The sequence below is a fragment of the Lotus japonicus genome, chromosome 1, assembly GCF_012489685.1.
Source record: "Lotus japonicus ecotype B-129 chromosome 1, LjGifu_v1.2".
NCBI classification, from domain to species: Eukaryota; Viridiplantae; Streptophyta; class Magnoliopsida; order Fabales; family Fabaceae; genus Lotus; species Lotus japonicus.
This window is the reverse complement of record NC_080041.1, coordinates 124,146,988-124,172,414: the sequence shown is the minus strand read 5'-3', so window position 1 is coordinate 124,172,414 and position 25,427 is coordinate 124,146,988. Positions and strand designations below refer to the sequence as shown.

General features: G+C 29.3%; 2 protein-coding genes across 2 annotated transcripts; both read right to left on the bottom strand.

Moving 5' to 3' along the window:
• Nucleotides 1–10,546: 10,546 nt before the first annotated feature.
• On the bottom strand, nucleotides 10,547–14,462 carry LOC130730189 (serpin-ZX-like). Its single transcript, XM_057582132.1, has 3 exons — nucleotides 13,140–14,462; nucleotides 12,790–12,842; nucleotides 10,547–10,842 (listed from the first exon to the last, which is right to left on the bottom strand). The coding sequence occupies exons 1-3, from the start codon at nucleotides 14,337–14,339 to the stop codon at nucleotides 10,827–10,829; spliced, it is 1,269 nt and encodes a 422-aa protein (XP_057438115.1). The 5' UTR covers nucleotides 14,340–14,462; the 3' UTR covers nucleotides 10,547–10,826.
• A 3,816-nt stretch (nucleotides 14,463–18,278) lies between these two features.
• Nucleotides 18,279–19,932, bottom strand: LOC130730188 (uncharacterized). Its single transcript, XM_057582131.1, has one exon. It carries the CDS (start codon nucleotides 19,864–19,866, stop codon nucleotides 18,466–18,468), a length of 1,401 nt encoding a protein of 466 aa, XP_057438114.1. The 5' UTR covers nucleotides 19,867–19,932; the 3' UTR covers nucleotides 18,279–18,465.
• Nucleotides 19,933–25,427: the final 5,495 nt, after the last annotated feature.

Here is a 25,427-nt window from a genome sequence, read left to right as displayed (position 1 = left end):
TGGGCTCCCCTGTCTCCCCCAACAAGTGGTATCAGAGCCGATGGTTCGTGGATCATGGTAACGACTCCTTGTGTCGAAAGTCTTCCTAGCAGTGTGGCTAGGCAGCGGGTTCCGTTGAGCAACGAACGACGGTGCAAGGTGGATAGCTTCTGCAAACGGAAGGACCATGGGTGATGTGGTTGAGAGACTCACACTTGAGGGGGAGATTGTTGTAATCAAATGTTGGAGTCAAGTCTCACATCAGAGAAGCCAAGGTAAGTGGGAGAGTTTATAAGGAGATGGACCCATAAACCTAACGCCCCAAGGTTTTTGGTTAAGATGTGGCGTCAAGATCTCTTGATGTCTTGCTCCTCGGCCCATGGGCTCCCATGTCTCCCCCAACAAGTGGTATCAGAGCCGATGATTGGTGTAGCCATGGTTACGGCTCCTTGTGTCGAAAGTCTTCCTAGCATTGGTGGCTAGGCGGCGTGTTCCGTTGATGGAGATCCAACGGCAGTGCAAGTAATTGGAGGTTTGCGCTTGAGATGGACTCACACTTGAGGGGGAGATTGTTGGGATGTCAAGTGTGAGTAAAGAAGTCTCACATTTGATGGTTAGAGGATAGATGAACACTTTATAAGTGAGATGACCCATACACCTAATGCCTTAAGGTTTTGGGTTAAGATGTGGTGTCTAAGATCTGTTTGCCTTAAGTGAGATAATAAATATTAATTATTAATAAAATATAAATTATTAATAAAAAATTTAGATAAAATAACTTTAAAATTAAAATTTTCACAATAAGGTGTTTGTGTATTATTTGGAAAAAAAATTATACATTTTTTGATCTATTATATATTAGTGAAAATGACTTAAAAAGGAGGAAACTAACTGCAAATAAAATTACGTTATTTAATTATCTTTTAAAAGAACGATTAAAGTTACAACTTATTATAATATAAAAATTACTTTTTTGTTGATAAAATGTGTTGTTATTATCATAACTTATTTGATAATATGTTTCAAACTTACATGATTTTTTTAATATATAAAATAAATGAGTTATTAAAAATAATTCAATGCTAATTATTAAAATAAAATATTAAATTTAAGTATGTATTTATTCACATAAAAAACTCTAATTGTCTCAAGATTTTTATAATAATTATAATTAAAATTGATTTTAATATTCCTTTAAAAGTATAATAATTTTTTGTAATGTTAAAAATAATTGTAAATAAACTCGTGCATCGCACGGGTATTAAATCTAGTATATATAAGTAAAACTCACTTGAGCTTTAAACATTAAATACTTAAAGGAACAAAAATATTTTTATCTTTGCATGAAAATAAATTAAGCAATAAAAACATTATTTTGTATTGACTGTATTTAATAATAATATTAAAAACTGAAAAAATATTTCATAATGAGAAACTATCAACTACCTAATTAAATAATGTCATTTGTAAAACTTAAATATTAAGAGAAATGAATTAAATAAGAAAATTAAAAACTGAAAAAAATTTCATTGTGAGAAACTATTCACCTACCTAATTAAATAATATCATTTATAAACATAAATAAAAATAAAAATAAAAATTAGTCATATAAAAATGAAACTAAAAAATATTTTTATATAAAAGAGCTTTGAGAATTATAATTAATTACAACACTCCTCAAATGTTACTGGTGATTTGGTGGGGGTTTTTGGTGTTATTCTTATATGGTTCAAAGGGACGTTGGCTTGCTGCAAGTATGTATATGCAATGTCTCATGGCTATTTATATTCTGTGAGTAACTGGATGAGCTTTTGAAGGGTGTTAGACAGGAGAACAATTGGAGTTTTTGGTTGGCACATGGGAAAGAAAACCGGGATGAGCTTGGCTTAGGAAGAGCTTAAGTATATCTGTTTTGGTGTCTTATGGTTTTTTCTTTCTTCGGGTGTAATGAAACAGATTGTATTTTTTGCTGGTATATTGTTTTTGTGCTGTCTTTAGTATGTTGTACTCTTTTTCCTACTATAGGTTTTTATCTCAAATGAGTTTTTCCTAGAGAGGTTTTAATGAGGCACATACTTTAGACATGGAGCTTCGGATTTCTTCATTTGATTCATGAGTGGATTGTACTCATAAAGTTTAAGCTATGAATAAATTATCACTTTTGCTGTAAAAAAAAAGCTTCTACAAAGAACTTTTTACTAATCATAAACTTAGGGGGGAAATTAAAAATATTAGAATGAAACTTAGTAATATTTTATGTAAAAGTTATTTAAGAATTTATTTTAATTTAAGAATTTTTTTGAGTAACAGGAAAAAGTTTAATCTAATTATTTAACACTTTTTTTTGAAAGTAAAAGGAGAATTATATATATAACAAAAGATGATTAGTACACCAAAAAGTTAATCATTGCTCACTATACCCAGCCCCCCAAAGAAAAACCAATAAAACCCAAAAAAGCCTAAGCCAACAATGGTAGACAGAACAACCAAAAAGAACCCTGAGCAATCCATCAAGAACCCTCTAATCACCACTAAATAAACCCACGAGAGCTAATATTAGTTGCGTGCCTTGAAGAGCCTCCTCCTCATCAGAGCAATAATAAGACAATCCTAATCGAACCCCTAAGGCCAACGCCGCTCTCGCCCGCGTCATAACACCCAAAGTACCCTTGACCCTCTGAGAATCAAAGACCACCAGTTGTTTCTCTGAAGAATACAAAACCACCTCCCCCGAGCTTGGGGAGGAAGACCTCACATGCACCAAAACCATGGACGAGCTCACACCTTTCCTAGGTCTCCCTCGGGGGCGAGAATCATTCTCTAAAGGGCAACGACCCTTAGAGGTCCCTTCCCCAGGATCAACTACCAAAGCACAGGTAGTAGCACCATCACGAGCCTTTTTTGGACGACCTCGCCGTCTTGGCATCCCCGACGATCCTACTGCAGAATCAACAGAGACAAGACCATCCACCTCACAAGGCGACTCAGACACTTTGGCAGCATCAAGAAAGTTAAGTCCAGCCAAGGAAGAGGAAGAGGGGAGCAACTCAGTCACAATGGCAAAATCACTACCCACGTCCTGACAATGGACCTTAGCATCCTGTTCAGAAAGCCCCTCACCACCATCCAAGTTGTTCGCCCCAAATCGCCACTCGGGGAATAGAAGATCCACCGGCATCCTAATTGCCTCATTCTCTTCAAGTTGAGCTCCCACAGACCACCGATCAGAGGCGAGCTCCGGGAAGAGAAATTCCACAGGCAGCCTATCAACCTCATCACAACCCCTCCAAGATGCCAGAAACATGCAGTCTTCTGCCACCGATAAAACACGCCTCCGCCGCACTCCGAGATTGCCCAGAACTACATCTCGCCACGAACCAGACAACAGACATGTCCCAAACCCCTTAACTCTCACCTTCTGCGAACAAGAGAGAGTTCCACTCTGACTGGAAACCAAGGCCTTTGAGCCATTATGCTGCAACGTTGAAATGATCGCCAGTGGAAACTTCGCCACCGTCACGGAAAGGTGAGAGCCGCCGACCTTCGTGCCATTAAGTTGAGCCACCGCCATCTCAGCATGGATCCTTGAAAGGAAATGGACGAACCCGAACCGAAATCTTCGACCGATCTTCCTATGTCGCCGCACAAAAACCTTCCCAAGCCTCCCAATCCGAGCAAAAAGGGCTCTGATTTGGGGATATCCCACTGCCTCTGAAATTCCATCGACGAACAGAGTGTAACTCCCCACAAAAATTGACTCACTTCTTTTCGACTCTTCTCCATCTTTGCCATCCGCTTCATCGTCCTCTGCGAGACTGACCTCCAGAAGAGAGCTGTCGTCTCCCACCGCCCCTCCCTGTTTGGTTGATGACGGCGCATGAGCAACAGAAGGGGTAGGAACCCTAGCAGAGGAAAAGTTCATCTTTTCTTGAATTATTTAACACTTCTTATTAATAATAGTTTAGAAAAGCATTTTATATTTTAATGTTATTATATGATATTAATATTAATTACAATACATTATATTAATTAAAAAATTCTTTAAATATATTTATTGATCTATTATATATCATTGAAACTAACCCGATGAATCATGAGAGATGAATATATTATAATTAATTTGGAATAAAATGAAATTAGCTAAATGATTTTGGAGCTATTAATTTTTTAAAATTATTTTAACAGTTAAGATTATTTCATTGTTGATAGGAAAACATAAAAATATATACTAATACAGCTTATATTATAATTTTTTTACTTCATTTAATATATTTTAAATTTAATTAATGATATTTCCCACCATTAAAAAAACTATTAATTTATTAAAAGTATTTAAATGGTTTTAAACAAGTGAATGAATGTTAATTATAAATTTAAGTATTATTTTTTGGTTAAAGAATAATTGGTAAACAAAACTTGATTAGTATTATAAATCTTACTAATATTTCAAATGTCTCAATAAAACTATTTTTTATTACATTTATAATAAAAATTTATTTTAATTAAATAACTTTTTATGATTTTAAAAATATTAAAAATATTTTCCGATGTACCAAAAAAAAAATTAAAATAAGTTCGTGCAACGCACGGGTATATACCTAGTAATAATATGTCTAAAGGGAGCTCATGTTTCTAACCCTCTTGAAATTAATGTAGAGAGAAATGGATTTGAATCTTCTTATATAAATTGGCAATATAAAGTGAAGGATCTTCTATATATCTATATATATATGTAAAGCACACTTGTGTTTTTTGCATGCAATAAATGCATTAAATCATAAAAGCTCACATACTTTTATATTAAATACATTAAAAAATAAATAATTTAATAAATTAAAAACTGAAAAAATTTGTATTATAAAAAACTATTTAACTACTTATATTAAATAACAACATTCATAGTTAAAATTGACTTGAGTTTTGCATTTAAAAAATTTAAAAAATCAAAATTAAAAACAAAATAATATTTATTAATAATTAATTCAGATAAAATACTTTTAAAATAAAAAAAATTCTATATATATATATATATATATATATATACATATGTAAAGCAGACTTGAAAAAATAACATTAAACACATAAAAAATAGTAAATTTATTTTGAATTAAAAACATTAAATAAAAAAATTGAAAACTAAAATAAAAACTACATGAACTTTATTATTCATTATATTAATTATTAATTGTTAAAATTTTCAATTTCTCATATTTAAAAGTAAATATTAAAATTTAAAACTTTTCAATTTCTCTTATTTAAAATGAATTATTTAAATTATTTAAATTTTAATTATTCATTACAACTTGAGGTGAATTTTTAAAAAATAATAATAATTGAAATTGACTACCTTACATTAATGACAATAATAGATTGTGAATAATAATTTGTTTATAATCTTTACATTATTGTTAATAATAATTATAAATCTTATTAGTTATTAATCATAAGTTGAGAAATTTTAAAAAAATAAAAAATAAAACTTATTACTATTTATTACTTATAAAAAATATTTATTAATAATTAACATCGAAAAAATAGTTGAAAATTTAAAAAAATGTCTCTATATGATATTATTATTACTATATCGAATGTGTATATTATTTGAAAAAAAAATTAATATGATTTTTGATCTATTATATAGAAGTAAAAATAACTTGAGGAAGCATAACAGAGAAAAATAATAATAACAAAAGTTGAATAAATTTAAATTTACTAAATAATATTTTACGATACTAAAATTATAACTTATTATAATTTTTAAGTTAAAATTATTTCAAGTTCAAAAAAAAGTTAAAATTATTTTATTGTTGATAAAAAAGTATAAAAAAATATGTTATTATAACTTATATTAAAACCTTATTATTTAATTTAAAATATTTTAAATTCACTTAAGGATTTTTCAAATAATTAAATTGGTTTTTAAAGATTAGTTATGATTGAAAAATAAAATAACACATGGGGACAATAATTGAGTATCAATGTTTACAACCGGATATATGATAAATCAGCACCTCTACAATTGAAACCACAATAATAAACCTAAAAACAGAGAACCCAAATCAATAAAATATATTACAACCAAAGTTTTTAAAATTAATTTAATACTAATACAAAAGAAATTTAATTACACTGTAATAATTTTTATACTATATTAAAAAAAATAGTGTAAATAAACCCGTGCAACGCACGGGTACTATTTCTAGTCTATATATATATTTTTTTTTGAAAACGAAAGGTATATTATTAATAAAGCCTAAGCCAAAAAGAGCTATAGGCAAGAACCAAGTACAAACTGAATCTGATAAGACTAAAGCATGAAAATACATCTTGAGCTGTGCTAAAAACCTTCCACTAACCCACAGAATGACGAAACGAAACCCCAAGAGAGAGCCTCATTAAAACCTTACTTGGAAAAACCCAGTGGGATAAAAATCGAGCAAGGAAAAAGAGTACCACAATCTTGGGGAAGTCATTGCACACTTGAGTTTTAGCATTAAATACTTAAGCAAAACTCAAGTGTTGCTTTGTATTAAAAGCACACAAACAAACAAAAATTGTAATAAATATATTAAACAATAATAAAACTAAAATTGAAAAAAATTATATTGTCAAACACCATTAAAAAAACTACTTACATTAACTAACAACATTCATAAACTTTAAACTTACATGATTTTTGTATTTCACAAATATTAAAAATTCAATTCAATAAGAAAATAATATTTACTAACAAATAATTTAGATAAAATAGTTTTCAAATTAAAAAACTATTTTATATGTAAAAGAGACTTTATTTTTACATCAAATACATTAAACCATAAAACTATCATACCTTTGTATTAAAATACATTAAGAAATAATAAATTTCTTTTTAATAACATATTAAAAAATAATTAAAAACAGAAAAAGTTGTATTGTTAAAAAATATTCAACTACTTACATTAAATAACAACATTCATCAACTTAAAATTGGCTTTTAAAAAAAACACGAAAATTATCTTCAGTTTGCATTTGAAAAATATTAAAAATTAAAATTATTTAATAATAAATAATATGAATAGAATATTTTAAAATTGAATGATGACGCTAAAAGGTATTTAATATTAATTATAATATATGTGCATTATTGAAAAAAATGTTTAAATATATTTTTTGATCTATGATATAGTAGTAAAAATTAACGAGCATTGAGTTTTTCCTATGAAGGTTTTAACGAGACACATTTACGAGTTTTGTCCCTCCTAGGTTTGGTAGTTTTGAAGTACTTTCTTGAGAGAGTTGTTCTCATGGTTCTTTCTTTCTATCAATAATATATCTTTAGCTTTCAAAAAAAAAATTATTCGAGAAAGCATAATAGAGAAAAATAATAATGACCAAAGTTTAATAAATATTTGTTGTAAGAGGCCTTGCGTATCCACTTAACGTGATCGTAGAGCCTCAAGGGATTAGTCTCAAAACTATCGGCTGTGAGAAAACATTCGCAAACCAAATAAGTTTAAAAAAATTAAATTCGCAAGATATATGATATCTTAGGCTATTTTTTTTGTTGTCGAAAGGCTATTTAAGTTTCCACGTATTATAATTCAAAAGATTAAATTGAATTTATTCTTTTTGGTCTTGACATGTCACAGCAAAATACTTTCTAGGTAAAAAGTATAAAAATGATATTAAAACTTATTTCATAATATTAAACACTTATTACTTAACATTTTTTACGTAATTTAAATATTTCAAGTTAACTTAATAATTTTTCATATTCTTAAATAAATAAAATTTTCAATTGTTAAAATTATTTCTATGCAAATAACTAAATTTGAGTAATATTAATTATTTATACAAAAATAACTACAATAATATTTATTGAAATGCCTTAACACAATTTTTTATGTTTATAATTAAATAATATTTTAACTTTTAATTAGTTAGTATAATAGTTTTATATAATTTTAAAAAATATTGTAAGTAAACCCGTGCAACGCACGGGTATAATATCTAGTATATATGTAAAGGAGACTTGAGGTTTTGCATGTATTAAATGCATTAAACCATAAAGCTCCAATCCATTTATATTAAATACATTAAAAATTAACAAAAAATATTAAATATATTAAAAACTGAAAAACATTATTTAATAAAAAATTATTCAACTACTAATATTAAATAACAACATTCATAAACTTATAATTGACTTGAGCTTTGCATTTGACAAATATTAAAAATTAAAATTAATAATAACTAAGTAATATTTATTAAAAATAATTTATATAAAATAATTTTAAATCTATATATCTTCTATATATATATCTTCTATATATATATATATATATATATATAAATCACACTTGAGTTTAAGTATTATATACATAAGCACAACTTAAGTGTTGCATTGTATTAAAAGTATCCAAACAAAACAAAAAATTGTAATAAATATATTAAACAATAATAAAATTAAAATTGAAAAAATTTATATTGCCAAAAAATATTCAACTACTTACATTAAATAACAACATTCATAAACTTAAAATTTACTTGAGTTTTGCATTTGAAAAATATTAAAAATTAAAATTAATAATAAAATAATATTTACTAATAAATAATTTAGATAAAAAAATTAAAATTAAAAAAATTATATTTATATGTAAAGGAGACTTGAGCATTACATTAAATACTTTAAATCATAAAACTCTCATACATTTGAATTAAAATACATTAAGAAATAATAAATTTTCTTTGTAATAATATATGAAAAAATAATAAAAACAGAAAAAAATTGTATTGTCAAAAAATATTCAACTACTTACCTTAAATAACAACATTCAACAACTTAAAAAAACATGAAATTATTTTTAGTTTTTCATTTGACAAATATTAAAAATAAAAATTATTTGATAATATATAATATGGATAAAAAAATTTAAAATTGAAAAACAAATGCCACTAAAAGGCATTTTATATTAACTTTAACATGTATATGCATTACTAAAAAAATATTTTGTATCTATGATATATTAGTAAAAAATACTCGAGAAAACATAATAGAGAAAAATAATAATGTCTAAAGTTGAATAAATGTTTGTTGTGAGAGGTCTATCCTATTCACTTAACGTCATCGTATAGGCTCAAGGGATTAGTATTATGACTATTAGCTGTGAGAAAACATTCGCAAACAAAACCAAATAAGCTGAAAAAAATTAAATTCATAAGACAATATTTTAGGCTATTTTTTTTATAAAAAGACTATTTAAGTTATCACTTCTTGGTCTGCACATGTCAGAGTAAATGATTTTCCAGGTAACAAATATAAAAAAATGATATTAAAACTTATTTATTGACATTATACATTTATTACTTAACATTTCTTACGAAATTTAAATATTTCAAATTAAATTAATTATTTTTCATATAGTTAAATAAAGAAATATTTTAATTGCAAAAATGATTTCTATGCTAATAGTTAAATTTGAGTAATATTAATTATTTATAAAAAAAATTATTTTTATTAAAAGATAGATGTACATGAGAACACCCCTCTCTTGAAAAATAGGGGCTAAATCAGTACAAGAATGTCCCGTGCATCCTTGCCAATTCATTAAACATTTTGGTGCTTAAAACAACTTATGCCTGAGCATCATTAAAACATTTCTAGGAAAAACCAAGTGAGAAAAACCCTAAGGAAGGAAAAAGAGTACTCAAAACACAAGCAACAACCAAAATGTCAATAACAATAACAAATACATAACCTCAGGCTGCCATAAAATTTTCTACAATAATTAAAAATACTTAACACATTTTTTTTATTTATAATTAAAAAATTTAATTTTAATTTAGTTAAACTACAATAATTTTTATATAATGTTAAAAAATATTGTAAGTAAACCCGTGCAACGCACGGGTATAATTTCTTGTTATGTGTATTTCTCCCATCATATTTATTTAAAACGTTGCATATATTTAATACATATGAAGAGAAGTAAACACAAAACGCCACATGATGACACATGAAAAAATCTAAATCAAAGAGAAATAATAAAAGAAAACGTGTTGCTTTAAGAACATTTAATACCTCTAAAACAAAACAAAATGTGTTGGTAAATTTTGTGGTACCTAGAATTTCTTTTGGGTATGGTACCCCATGTGATATTTTAAATTATAATTTTGTTGAAAAAATGCGAATGGATCTATTATTGCAATTCTAAAAAGGTTAATAATCGACTTAATGAATTAAAAACTTAGACTTTTAAAGCTTGTTTATGTTATATAATACACAATATGAAAAATACAATTTTTAGTTCAACTCGTAATTCAGAGAGATAATATAAATTCCTTTCATGTTAAGATCTTTTTCCTTCATGCTCCACCCATATTAAACCTAAATATTCCTCCATCCTCTTCCTCTAAGTTTGAATTGTATGTTTTCTATTGCTTTATATCATTTTAGGGTACCACGTGTTGATATGAATTAAGGTATCACAGCAAGCACCAAAAGTGGTTTATAGGTCATGGATGATGCACTTCACCATAAATGAAAACCAAGTACATCATAATGACTAAAATTTAAAAGATAACATTTTCATAATATTTAATTAATATATAATTTAATTTTCTAGTAATTCATAAGACCTACAACATAATTTAAGTTTCTAGTAATTCATACGACGGACAACATAATTTAAGTAAGGAACATACCAACAACTTCTAGTACAGTTTTAGATAACTTAAGCTCTTTAAGCATTTAAAGAATAAAAGTACTAGGAATATAAAATTATCAGTGCACAATTTCTCCTCCATGGTCGTCATTTGAATCATCTTTACTTGACCGCTTCCTCTTAGGTGGAACCTAAGGCGTATCATTTTCTAATACGGCTGAAAAAAAAGGAAAATGACATGCTACAGATTAGAAGCCAGTCACAATAGGAAGGAAAAAGTTGAAACATTACCAAGAAAAAAAGCTTCACACAGGTTCTCTAACATAACAAATAAGGATATACAAAATGCAGTTGTATTTGAGTTAGAGGGTATATATTTGAGCGTATCAAATGAAAACTAATGTTATTGTAAGAAATGAGAACTAACAATATTAGCCATTGGATTAAATTGAAAAGCCAAGATTAAAACGTCACTTAAGTAGGTCGCTTGATGTACTCTCATTCTCCCTGTAGGAGCGAAATCTGAACTGCAATATTCAGCCACCTACATAGCTAGTTAGCTACTGTCACCTGAGCAATGCCAACAATTGTTTCACATGCTTCAGCAGCAGATTCTCAGGCTTCTCTTTCTGCTTCCTCTGTAGAACCTACTAATCTTGGTATGATTTCTACAGTTTATTCCTCTCATGCTTCTTCCCACTAGTTGCTAGACTCAGGTGCTTCTTCACAAATATCTTGTACCTTAGCACCTTTCATCACTCACACACCTTTAACCAATAGATTTGTTCTTTTGCCAACTAAAGTGCATGTGCCTGTTTTAGAAATTGGAACTGTGCAATTAGGATCAAAGCTTCTTCTTTATGATGTCCTTTACATTCCATCATTTACTATTAACCTGATATCAGTGAGTTACTTACTCAGTCAATCGACTTGTCCAATTCTTTCCTTGTTCAGGATCCTCAATCTCAGACGATTGGCAGAGGTAGTGTGCCAAAAGGCCTCTACTACTTTGATACTGCTTCTGAAATAGCTTCTTCTACAGTTCTACTATTTCTAATGCTGTTCTTATAGTTTCTGAATCAAAAAATACTGCCAACTATTTTTAGACAAAGTTATGACTTATGAGGCTCCTTAGCAATAAACTGAGTTTTTCAATTCCTTCTAGTTATAATTCTCATTCTTGTACTGTTTGTTCTTTATCAAAACTCAGAAGATTGCCCTTTCTAATAACATGTCTTCTTTACAATTTGATTTAGTCCATTGTGATGTTTGGGGGCCATATTCTCCTTGCACATATGATGGTCATAAATATTTTCTGTCCATCGTTGATGGTTGTACCCGATTTACTTGGTTAATCTTGCTTAAATCTAAGTCAAAGGCCTGCTATTTGCATTCACAGATTTTTTGACATGATCAAAACACAGTTTAAGGGATGTCAGTTACACAGTTAGGTTGTAAGAGATGACAGTTAGGACTGCCGGGAATGGTAGTCAGTTTGTTGAGTGAAGAACACTCCATGGACGTGTGTCTCTCTGTGTGTTTATATATATATATGATATATATATATATATATATATATATATATATTCTTTCATTGAATAGCATACATTTTCTACATACTCGTACTCTTAAGTCTTAACAGTTTGATTGAGAATTTGAGAAGCAAAATCAACAACATACTTACCATAAACATCCTCATAAACTTTTCCTACATCATAGTTAGGCTTATGCTACCAATAGGTCCAATACAAAAAAGGATTGAAGACATCAAAGGATGGGACTTCAAATAGGATAAGAACGGGCTTTCTCTTTCTATGCCTCTGCGTTTATGATACTCTTCTTGTGTTCTGTTATATTTCTTTGATGCTCGATTTGTACAATCCAGTGTTTATAAAAGGATTCATCCCCTTTTTCTTTAGGGTTTAGGCCCTAATATAATAAAAAAAACACTACCACAATATCTAAAAATATGTATGGTAATGAGCAAAACAAGATTTGTCCAATCAAATAGCTTTAAAAGAACAGACTGAAACACTACACAACAACAAAAATTCAACACACACTACTATAATTAGTCATTTCTAAACTATTCCGCTACAGCACAATAAAGAAAATCATGAACAGTCCTAATCCCAAAATGCAATCATATATTCATATTGCTAACCTTGACCGGCGTAGCTCTGTTGTTATTGAACGCTTGCGTGCGGGAATTTTTTTCTGATCAAGAAGAGGAAAGGGTGGTCAGCTACAAAGTCTATGCTAGCTGGTATAGGAGATCAACATTGTGGTCTCCAATTAAATTAAATTTTTCTTAACAATTTAGTGACAATTGAGAAACTTATGTTTATGCGAACAGTAACACTAGCACGATATTAAAAAATGTAGTAACGAACAAAACAGTCCAGACACTAATATAATTAGTCCTTCCTCCTCCACCGTTTTAAACTATTCCCTTACAGCATAATAAAGAATATCATAAACATTCCTAATAAATTAGACATTGAGAGTGCTAACCTTGACCGGTGCTCCTTCAAGAGGATTGAGCACTTGCCCAACGAAGAGTATTGTTCCGGTGAAATCTTCTCTGATCAAGAAGAGGAAGGGGTGGTCAGCTACGAAGTATGTACCCAAGAAACCACCTAGTCGTTTCCGCCCACTCACAACCGTGGCCGATGTTGCTTCAGTGCCTTTTTCACCTACTTGAATGAAAGATTTGTGAAATATGTTTTCCACGTACAATTTATCCGAAAGAGAATTGACATCCACCATTTTTCCAAAATTGGCATCCTGATGCGAGAAAGGTGAAACCACTCCAAACTCCTTGAGCACATTAGAAGCTTGAAATGTGAAAGAAATTTTGAATCTTGGAATCCTGAAGTCAGATACTGGCACTTCTTGGAGAGGAATCTTGTCTTTGAAGAAAGCAGGTTCTGAAGACAGCTTTTGAACTAAAGCTGAAAGTCCATCCTTTTTATCTGGAAGAAGAATGCACATGGAGAAGCTGCGTTTTGTGTCGCTACCTTGTTTATAAGGAAGACGGAGGATTTGGAAACCATCAAAAGCGGTAATATACTGCGTGCGCTTCCAGGTTCTCATGAAGGGAACAACGACAGAGGTGCCATTAAGGAGGCGAAAACGATATGTTGATGTTATACCATCAAACATGTGTTTCCACTCAGCCTTGAAGAGCAGTGCATTGGCAAAGATAAGCTTGGTTAAGCCGGTTACCGCCCCGGGAGGAAGAATCTGTGTAATAAGGCCATCAGTCTCTTTTTCAATCCATGAATTCACTTCTCTGTGTACCTCGGTGGTCTGAAAATCAAGTGCAGTTAGAGTGGCCTTGTAATGAGTGGCCACAAGTTGTTTAAAACGATGGGAAAGGGAAAGCGAATCATCGGCCCAAATTCCATTGGCAAAACAGAGATGATGTGAACCATCAGTATCAGCATCAGCAGCAGCGTCGGAGATTAACACAGGGAAGATGACCTGAGAGAAGAAGGTGGTGAGATCGTCGATGGAGTCAAATCGGAGGAAGGAGAGTAACTCGTCGAGTGTACGGTCTTTTGAACCAGCGGCCATGACGCTAAGAGCAGCTTGGAGAGAGAAGGGGGAAAACACTATGTTCTTCCCCTGATAATCTGCTTTTGAGAATAAATGCTTCGTCAAGCCCAGAGCAACGTCCATTGATTTTGATTTTGATTTTTCGAGCTCCATTGTTGATTGATTTTCCGAGAGAGAAGGATAACACAAACCCTAATTTTGATTGATTTTCCGAGAGAGAAGGATAACACAAACCCTAATTTTAATTTTCGATGGATCTGTGAATGCTGTGTTGTGTTGTGTAGCTCAGTATAGAGTGTCTTTGAGTCTTGCCTGCTTTAATTTCACTGTATGTGTTTGAGATGAAGGTGTTTAATTTGATTGCGAAGTTGACTTGTTTTACTGTGATATATATTTGATTACACTTTCGTTTCTGAGGCTTCTGCTAAATGTTTTCTAGGCTTCGGCCATTGATTATTGTTGAAATTATGAATAACATGTTGTTATTCTGAGTTGATTATTGGTTTGGAAATTGTCATTGACTGACTTGACATATAGGGAAAGTGGCATCCAGTGGTTGTCGTTCCACATGGTTGTCCCGTCTTTTGAGGCGTTATTAAGTGGCATCCAGTGGTTGTCGTTCCACATGGTTGTCCCGTCTTTTGAGGCGTTATTAAGTGGCATCCAGTGGTTGTCGTTCCACATGGCTGTCCCGTCTTTTGAGGCGTTATTAAATGGCATCCAGTGGTTGTCGTTCCACGTCTGTCCCGTCTTTTGAGGCGTTATTAATCGATCCATTTTGGTAGCAGCATATAGTTGCATTATAGGGAACTAACACCTGACCCTATGTTGTTGGATTTTAATTATTGGTTTATTGATATCTGATTTGATGCTACATTGTTGAGGTTATTATTATCTGAGTTAATCTATGTTGAGTTGTTGATATATGAGTTGAGTGATGTTGCTAGTTTAATTACCATGATAGGTAATTAAATTTGAATAGCATGATTTTCTCTTTTATACATGATAATTGCATGGAGTTAACCCTTTCTATTTGCTACTTGTTGTTTGGGCGCTTAACGCTATTAGGCGAGATGAAGATCCTTCCGCCGAGGTTTAGCTGCTTGAGTTGGAGATCGAGTTGTAAGCGGTGGAGTAGAGGTGTGAGAAGCAGCTTTGCTTCTCTTCTTGTGGACTATGTTTGAGTCTCCTTTTCTATATGAGAACTCTGTTATTAAAGCCTTACTTCCGCCACTGTTAAAGTGCGCATGTTTATTCTGAACCTTCCTTATGGTGTTGTAAACTATTATTACTATATATCGGGAAACAGTTTATTTAAATAAAGTTATCATGTGTTTCCAACCCTATGGTATTCATTCTCATTTTAAAAAAAATATCCTTGGATTTTAGGGATTGCAGAATAGTCCTTAGACTTTGTTAGGTTACTAATGTGATTCCTCAGTTGAGAAATTGGGGTGTTACAGTATAGCCATGGTTACGGCTCTTTGTATCAAAAGTCTTCCTAGCGGTGTGGCTAGGCGGCGGGTTCCGTTGACACAGTGAAGCGAACGGCGGTGCAAGGGTGGATATGCTTCCGCGGAGAGGGCCATGATAATGTGGTGGTTACTCGCACTTGAGGGGGAGATTGTTGCGAATTCAAGTGCGGAGTTGGAGTCCCACATTGGTTAAGTTTGGGTGAGGAGAATACTTTGTAAGAGATGTGACCCATAAACCTAATGCCTTAAAGTTTTGGGTTAAGATGTGGCGTCGAGATCTCTTGGTGTCTTGCTCCTCAGCCGATGGGCTCCCCTGTCTCCCCCAACAAGTGGTATCAGAGCCGATGGTTCGTGGATCATGGTAACGACTCCTTGTGTCGAAAGTCTTCCTAGCAGTGTGGCTAGGCAGCGGGTTCCGTTGAGCAACGAACGACGGTGCAAGGTGGATAGCTTCTGCAAACGGAAGGACCATGGGTGATGTGGTTGAGAGACTCACACTTGAGGGGGAGATTGTTGTAATCAAATGTTGGAGTCAAGTCTCACATCAGAGAAGCCAAGGTAAGTGGGAGAGTTTATAAGGAGATGGACCCATAAACCTAACGCCCCAAGGTTTTTGGTTAAGATGTGGCGTCAAGATCTCTTGATGTCTTGCTCCTCGGCCCATGGGCTCCCATGTCTCCCCCAACAAGTGGTATCAGAGCCGATGATTGGTGTAGCCATGGTTACGGCTCCTTGTGTCGAAAGTCTTCCTAGCATTGGTGGCTAGGCGGCGTGTTCCGTTGATGGAGATCCAACGGCAGTGCAAGTAATTGGAGGTTTGCGCTTGAGATGGACTCACACTTGAGGGGGAGATTGTTGGGATGTCAAGTGTGAGTAAAGAAGTCTCACATTTGATGGTTAGAGGATAGATGAACACTTTATAAGTGAGATGACCCATACACCTAATGCCTTAAGGTTTTGGGTTAAGATGTGGTGTCTAAGATCTGTTTGCCTTAAGTGAGATAATAAATATTAATTATTAATAAAATATAAATTATTAATAAAAAATTTAGATAAAATAACTTTAAAATTAAAATTTTCACAATAAGGTGTTTGTGTATTATTTGGAAAAAAAATTATACATTTTTTGATCTATTATATATTAGTGAAAATGACTTAAAAAGGAGGAAACTAACTGCAAATAAAATTACGTTATTTAATTATCTTTTAAAAGAACGATTAAAGTTACAACTTATTATAATATAAAAATTACTTTTTTGTTGATAAAATGTGTTGTTATTATCATAACTTATTTGATAATATGTTTCAAACTTACATGATTTTTTTAATATATAAAATAAATGAGTTATTAAAAATAATTCAATGCTAATTATTAAAATAAAATATTAAATTTAAGTATGTATTTATTCACATAAAAAACTCTAATTGTCTCAAGATTTTTATAATAATTATAATTAAAATTGATTTTAATATTCCTTTAAAAGTATAATAATTTTTTGTAATGTTAAAAATAATTGTAAATAAACTCGTGCATCGCACGGGTATTAAATCTAGTATATATAAGTAAAACTCACTTGAGCTTTAAACATTAAATACTTAAAGGAACAAAAATATTTTTATCTTTGCATGAAAATAAATTAAGCAATAAAAACATTATTTTGTATTGACTGTATTTAATAATAATATTAAAAACTGAAAAAATATTTCATAATGAGAAACTATCAACTACCTAATTAAATAATGTCATTTGTAAAACTTAAATATTAAGAGAAATGAATTAAATAAGAAAATTAAAAACTGAAAAAAATTTCATTGTGAGAAACTATTCACCTACCTAATTAAATAATATCATTTATAAACATAAATAAAAATAAAAATAAAAATTAGTCATATAAAAATGAAACTAAAAAATATTTTTATATAAAAGAGCTTTGAGAATTATAATTAATTACAACACTCCTCAAATGTTACTGGTGATTTGGTGGGGGTTTTTGGTGTTATTCTTATATGGTTCAAAGGGACGTTGGCTTGCTGCAAGTATGTATATGCAATGTCTCATGGCTATTTATATTCTGTGAGTAACTGGATGAGCTTTTGAAGGGTGTTAGACAGGAGAACAATTGGAGTTTTTGGTTGGCACATGGGAAAGAAAACCGGGATGAGCTTGGCTTAGGAAGAGCTTAAGTATATCTGTTTTGGTGTCTTATGGTTTTTTCTTTCTTCGGGTGTAATGAAACAGATTGTATTTTTTGCTGGTATATTGTTTTTGTGCTGTCTTTAGTATGTTGTACTCTTTTTCCTACTATAGGTTTTTATCTCAAATGAGTTTTTCCTAGAGAGGTTTTAATGAGGCACATACTTTAGACATGGAGCTTCGGATTTCTTCATTTGATTCATGAGTGGATTGTACTCATAAAGTTTAAGCTATGAATAAATTATCACTTTTGCTGTAAAAAAAAAGCTTCTACAAAGAACTTTTTACTAATCATAAACTTAGGGGGGAAATTAAAAATATTAGAATGAAACTTAGTAATATTTTATGTAAAAGTTATTTAAGAATTTATTTTAATTTAAGAATTTTTTTGAGTAACAGGAAAAAGTTTAATCTAATTATTTAACACTTTTTTTTGAAAGTAAAAGGAGAATTATATATATAACAAAAGATGATTAGTACACCAAAAAGTTAATCATTGCTCACTATACCCAGCCCCCCAAAGAAAAACCAATAAAACCCAAAAAAGCCTAAGCCAACAATGGTAGACAGAACAACCAAAAAGAACCCTGAGCAATCCATCAAGAACCCTCTAATCACCACTAAATAAACCCACGAGAGCTAATATTAGTTGCGTGCCTTGAAGAGCCTCCTCCTCATCAGAGCAATAATAAGACAATCCTAATCGAACCCCTAAGGCCAACGCCGCTCTCGCCCGCGTCATAACACCCAAAGTACCCTTGACCCTCTGAGAATCAAAGACCACCAGTTGTTTCTCTGAAGAATACAAAACCACCTCCCCCGAGCTTGGGGAGGAAGACCTCACATGCACCAAAACCATGGACGAGCTCACACCTTTCCTAGGTCTCCCTCGGGGGCGAGAATCATTCTCTAAAGGGCAACGACCCTTAGAGGTCCCTTCCCCAGGATCAACTACCAAAGCACAGGTAGTAGCACCATCACGAGCCTTTTTTGGACGACCTCGCCGTCTTGGCATCCCCGACGATCCTACTGCAGAATCAACAGAGACAAGACCATCCACCTCACAAGGCGACTCAGACACTTTGGCAGCATCAAGAAAGTTAAGTCCAGCCAAGGAAGAGGAAGAGGGGAGCAACTCAGTCACAATGGCAAAATCACTACCCACGTCCTGACAATGGACCTTAGCATCCTGTTCAGAAAGCCCCTCACCACCATCCAAGTTGTTCGCCCCAAATCGCCACTCGGGGAATAGAAGATCCACCGGCATCCTAATTGCCTCATTCTCTTCAAGTTGAGCTCCCACAGACCACCGATCAGAGGCGAGCTCCGGGAAGAGAAATTCCACAGGCAGCCTATCAACCTCATCACAACCCCTCCAAGATGCCAGAAACATGCAGTCTTCTGCCACCGATAAAACACGCCTCCGCCGCACTCCGAGATTGCCCAGAACTACATCTCGCCACGAACCAGACAACAGACATGTCCCAAACCCCTTAACTCTCACCTTCTGCGAACAAGAGAGAGTTCCACTCTGACTGGAAACCAAGGCCTTTGAGCCATTATGCTGCAACGTTGAAATGATCGCCAGTGGAAACTTCGCCACCGTCACGGAAAGGTGAGAGCCGCCGACCTTCGTGCCATTAAGTTGAGCCACCGCCATCTCAGCATGGATCCTTGAAAGGAAATGGACGAACCCGAACCGAAATCTTCGACCGATCTTCCTATGTCGCCGCACAAAAACCTTCCCAAGCCTCCCAATCCGAGCAAAAAGGGCTCTGATTTGGGGATATCCCACTGCCTCTGAAATTCCATCGACGAACAGAGTGTAACTCCCCACAAAAATTGACTCACTTCTTTTCGACTCTTCTCCATCTTTGCCATCCGCTTCATCGTCCTCTGCGAGACTGACCTCCAGAAGAGAGCTGTCGTCTCCCACCGCCCCTCCCTGTTTGGTTGATGACGGCGCATGAGCAACAGAAGGGGTAGGAACCCTAGCAGAGGAAAAGTTCATCTTTTCTTGAATTATTTAACACTTCTTATTAATAATAGTTTAGAAAAGCATTTTATATTTTAATGTTATTATATGATATTAATATTAATTACAATACATTATATTAATTAAAAAATTCTTTAAATATATTTATTGATCTATTATATATCATTGAAACTAACCCGATGAATCATGAGAGATGAATATATTATAATTAATTTGGAATAAAATGAAATTAGCTAAATGATTTTGGAGCTATTAATTTTTTAAAATTATTTTAACAGTTAAGATTATTTCATTGTTGATAGGAAAACATAAAAATATATACTAATACAGCTTATATTATAATTTTTTTACTTCATTTAATATATTTTAAATTTAATTAATGATATTTCCCACCATTAAAAAAACTATTAATTTATTAAAAGTATTTAAATGGTTTTAAACAAGTGAATGAATGTTAATTATAAATTTAAGTATTATTTTTTGGTTAAAGAATAATTGGTAAACAAAACTTGATTAGTATTATAAATCTTACTAATATTTCAAATGTCTCAATAAAACTATTTTTTATTACATTTATAATAAAAATTTATTTTAATTAAATAACTTTTTATGATTTTAAAAATATTAAAAATATTTTCCGATGTACCAAAAAAAAAATTAAAATAAGTTCGTGCAACGCACGGGTATATACCTAGTAATAATATGTCTAAAGGGAGCTCATGTTTCTAACCCTCTTGAAATTAATGTAGAGAGAAATGGATTTGAATCTTCTTATATAAATTGGCAATATAAAGTGAAGGATCTTCTATATATCTATATATATATGTAAAGCACACTTGTGTTTTTTGCATGCAATAAATGCATTAAATCATAAAAGCTCACATACTTTTATATTAAATACATTAAAAAATAAATAATTTAATAAATTAAAAACTGAAAAAATTTGTATTATAAAAAACTATTTAACTACTTATATTAAATAACAACATTCATAGTTAAAATTGACTTGAGTTTTGCATTTAAAAAATTTAAAAAATCAAAATTAAAAACAAAATAATATTTATTAATAATTAATTCAGATAAAATACTTTTAAAATAAAAAAAATTCTATATATATATATATATATATATACATATGTAAAGCAGACTTGAAAAAATAACATTAAACACATAAAAAATAGTAAATTTATTTTGAATTAAAAACATTAAATAAAAAAATTGAAAACTAAAATAAAAACTACATGAACTTTATTATTCATTATATTAATTATTAATTGTTAAAATTTTCAATTTCTCATATTTAAAAGTAAATATTAAAATTTAAAACTTTTCAATTTCTCTTATTTAAAATGAATTATTTAAATTATTTAAATTTTAATTATTCATTACAACTTGAGGTGAATTTTTAAAAAATAATAATAATTGAAATTGACTACCTTACATTAATGACAATAATAGATTGTGAATAATAATTTGTTTATAATCTTTACATTATTGTTAATAATAATTATAAATCTTATTAGTTATTAATCATAAGTTGAGAAATTTTAAAAAAATAAAAAATAAAACTTATTACTATTTATTACTTATAAAAAATATTTATTAATAATTAACATCGAAAAAATAGTTGAAAATTTAAAAAAATGTCTCTATATGATATTATTATTACTATATCGAATGTGTATATTATTTGAAAAAAAAATTAATATGATTTTTGATCTATTATATAGAAGTAAAAATAACTTGAGGAAGCATAACAGAGAAAAATAATAATAACAAAAGTTGAATAAATTTAAATTTACTAAATAATATTTTACGATACTAAAATTATAACTTATTATAATTTTTAAGTTAAAATTATTTCAAGTTCAAAAAAAAGTTAAAATTATTTTATTGTTGATAAAAAAGTATAAAAAAATATGTTATTATAACTTATATTAAAACCTTATTATTTAATTTAAAATATTTTAAATTCACTTAAGGATTTTTCAAATAATTAAATTGGTTTTTAAAGATTAGTTATGATTGAAAAATAAAATAACACATGGGGACAATAATTGAGTATCAATGTTTACAACCGGATATATGATAAATCAGCACCTCTACAATTGAAACCACAATAATAAACCTAAAAACAGAGAACCCAAATCAATAAAATATATTACAACCAAAGTTTTTAAAATTAATTTAATACTAATACAAAAGAAATTTAATTACACTGTAATAATTTTTATACTATATTAAAAAAAATAGTGTAAATAAACCCGTGCAACGCACGGGTACTATTTCTAGTCTATATATATATTTTTTTTTGAAAACGAAAGGTATATTATTAATAAAGCCTAAGCCAAAAAGAGCTATAGGCAAGAACCAAGTACAAACTGAATCTGATAAGACTAAAGCATGAAAATACATCTTGAGCTGTGCTAAAAACCTTCCACTAACCCACAGAATGACGAAACGAAACCCCAAGAGAGAGCCTCATTAAAACCTTACTTGGAAAAACCCAGTGGGATAAAAATCGAGCAAGGAAAAAGAGTACCACAATCTTGGGGAAGTCATTGCACACTTGAGTTTTAGCATTAAATACTTAAGCAAAACTCAAGTGTTGCTTTGTATTAAAAGCACACAAACAAACAAAAATTGTAATAAATATATTAAACAATAATAAAACTAAAATTGAAAAAAATTATATTGTCAAACACCATTAAAAAAACTACTTACATTAACTAACAACATTCATAAACTTTAAACTTACATGATTTTTGTATTTCACAAATATTAAAAATTCAATTCAATAAGAAAATAATATTTACTAACAAATAATTTAGATAAAATAGTTTTCAAATTAAAAAACTATTTTATATGTAAAAGAGACTTTATTTTTACATCAAATACATTAAACCATAAAACTATCATACCTTTGTATTAAAATACATTAAGAAATAATAAATTTCTTTTTAATAACATATTAAAAAATAATTAAAAACAGAAAAAGTTGTATTGTTAAAAAATATTCAACTACTTACATTAAATAACAACATTCATCAACTTAAAATTGGCTTTTAAAAAAAACACGAAAATTATCTTCAGTTTGCATTTGAAAAATATTAAAAATTAAAATTATTTAATAATAAATAATATGAATAGAATATTTTAAAATTGAATGATGACGCTAAAAGGTATTTAATATTAATTATAATATATGTGCATTATTGAAAAAAATGTTTAAATATATTTTTTGATCTATGATATAGTAGTAAAAATTAACGAGCATTGAGTTTTTCCTATGAAGGTTTTAACGAGACACATTTACGAGTTTTGTCCCTCCTAGGTTTGGTAGTTTTGAAGTACTTTCTTGAGAGAGTTGTTCTCATGGTTCTTTCTTTCTATCAATAATATATCTTTAGCTTTCAAAAAAAAAATTATTCGAGAAAGCATAATAGAGAAAAATAATAATGACCAAAGTTTAATAAATATTTGTTGTAAGAGGCCTTGCGTATCCACTTAACGTGATCGTAGAGCCTCAAGGGATTAGTCTCAAAACTATCGGCTGTGAGAAAACATTCGCAAACCAAATAAGTTTAAAAAAATTAAATTCGCAAGATATATGATATCTTAGGCTATTTTTTTTGTTGTCGAAAGGCTATTTAAGTTTCCACGTATTATAATTCAAAAGATTAAATTGAATTTATTCTTTTTGGTCTTGACATGTCACAGCAAAATACTTTCTAGGTAAAAAGTATAAAAATGATATTAAAACTTATTTCATAATATTAAACACTTATTACTTAACATTTTTTACGTAATTTAAATATTTCAAGTTAACTTAATAATTTTTCATATTCTTAAATAAATAAAATTTTCAATTGTTAAAATTATTTCTATGCAAATAACTAAATTTGAGTAATATTAATTATTTATACAAAAATAACTACAATAATATTTATTGAAATGCCTTAACACAATTTTTTATGTTTATAATTAAATAATATTTTAACTTTTAATTAGTTAGTATAATAGTTTTATATAATTTTAAAAAATATTGTAAGTAAACCCGTGCAACGCACGGGTATAATATCTAGTATATATGTAAAGGAGACTTGAGGTTTTGCATGTATTAAATGCATTAAACCATAAAGCTCCAATCCATTTATATTAAATACATTAAAAATTAACAAAAAATATTAAATATATTAAAAACTGAAAAACATTATTTAATAAAAAATTATTCAACTACTAATATTAAATAACAACATTCATAAACTTATAATTGACTTGAGCTTTGCATTTGACAAATATTAAAAATTAAAATTAATAATAACTAAGTAATATTTATTAAAAATAATTTATATAAAATAATTTTAAATCTATATATCTTCTATATATATATCTTCTATATATATATATATATATATATATATAAATCACACTTGAGTTTAAGTATTATATACATAAGCACAACTTAAGTGTTGCATTGTATTAAAAGTATCCAAACAAAACAAAAAATTGTAATAAATATATTAAACAATAATAAAATTAAAATTGAAAAAATTTATATTGCCAAAAAATATTCAACTACTTACATTAAATAACAACATTCATAAACTTAAAATTTACTTGAGTTTTGCATTTGAAAAATATTAAAAATTAAAATTAATAATAAAATAATATTTACTAATAAATAATTTAGATAAAAAATTAAAATTAAAAAAATTATATTTATATGTAAAGGAGACTTGAGCATTACATTAAATACTTTAAATCATAAAACTCTCATACATTTGAATTAAAATACATTAAGAAATAATAAATTTTCTTTGTAATAATATATGAAAAAATAATAAAAACAGAAAAAAATTGTATTGTCAAAAAATATTCAACTACTTACCTTAAATAACAACATTCAACAACTTAAAAAAACATGAAATTATTTTTAGTTTTTCATTTGACAAATATTAAAAATAAAAATTATTTGATAATATATAATATGGATAAAAAAATTTAAAATTGAAAAACAAATGCCACTAAAAGGCATTTTATATTAACTTTAACATGTATATGCATTACTAAAAAAATATTTTGTATCTATGATATATTAGTAAAAAATACTCGAGAAAACATAATAGAGAAAAATAATAATGTCTAAAGTTGAATAAATGTTTGTTGTGAGAGGTCTATCCTATTCACTTAACGTCATCGTATAGGCTCAAGGGATTAGTATTATGACTATTAGCTGTGAGAAAACATTCGCAAACAAAACCAAATAAGCTGAAAAAAATTAAATTCATAAGACAATATTTTAGGCTATTTTTTTTATAAAAAGACTATTTAAGTTATCACTTCTTGGTCTGCACATGTCAGAGTAAATGATTTTCCAGGTAACAAATATAAAAAAATGATATTAAAACTTATTTATTGACATTATACATTTATTACTTAACATTTCTTACGAAATTTAAATATTTCAAATTAAATTAATTATTTTTCATATAGTTAAATAAAGAAATATTTTAATTGCAAAAATGATTTCTATGCTAATAGTTAAATTTGAGTAATATTAATTATTTATAAAA

What these genes read in the sequence shown, in the direction of transcription:
- LOC130730189 (XM_057582132.1), bottom strand. Translation starts at nt 14,339, where the DNA reads ATGGAGCTCGAAAAATCAAAATCAAAATCAATGGACGTTGCTCTGGGC. An exon ending in TTGAAGGAGCACCGGTCAAG is followed by an intron (nt 12,843 to 13,139) that starts GTTAGCACTCTC and finishes CTTCTTGATCAG; the next exon opens with AAAAAAATTCCCGCACGCAA.
- LOC130730188 (XM_057582131.1), bottom strand. Translation starts at nt 19,866, where the DNA reads ATGAACTTTTCCTCTGCTAGGGTTCCTACCCCTTCTGTTGCTCATGCG.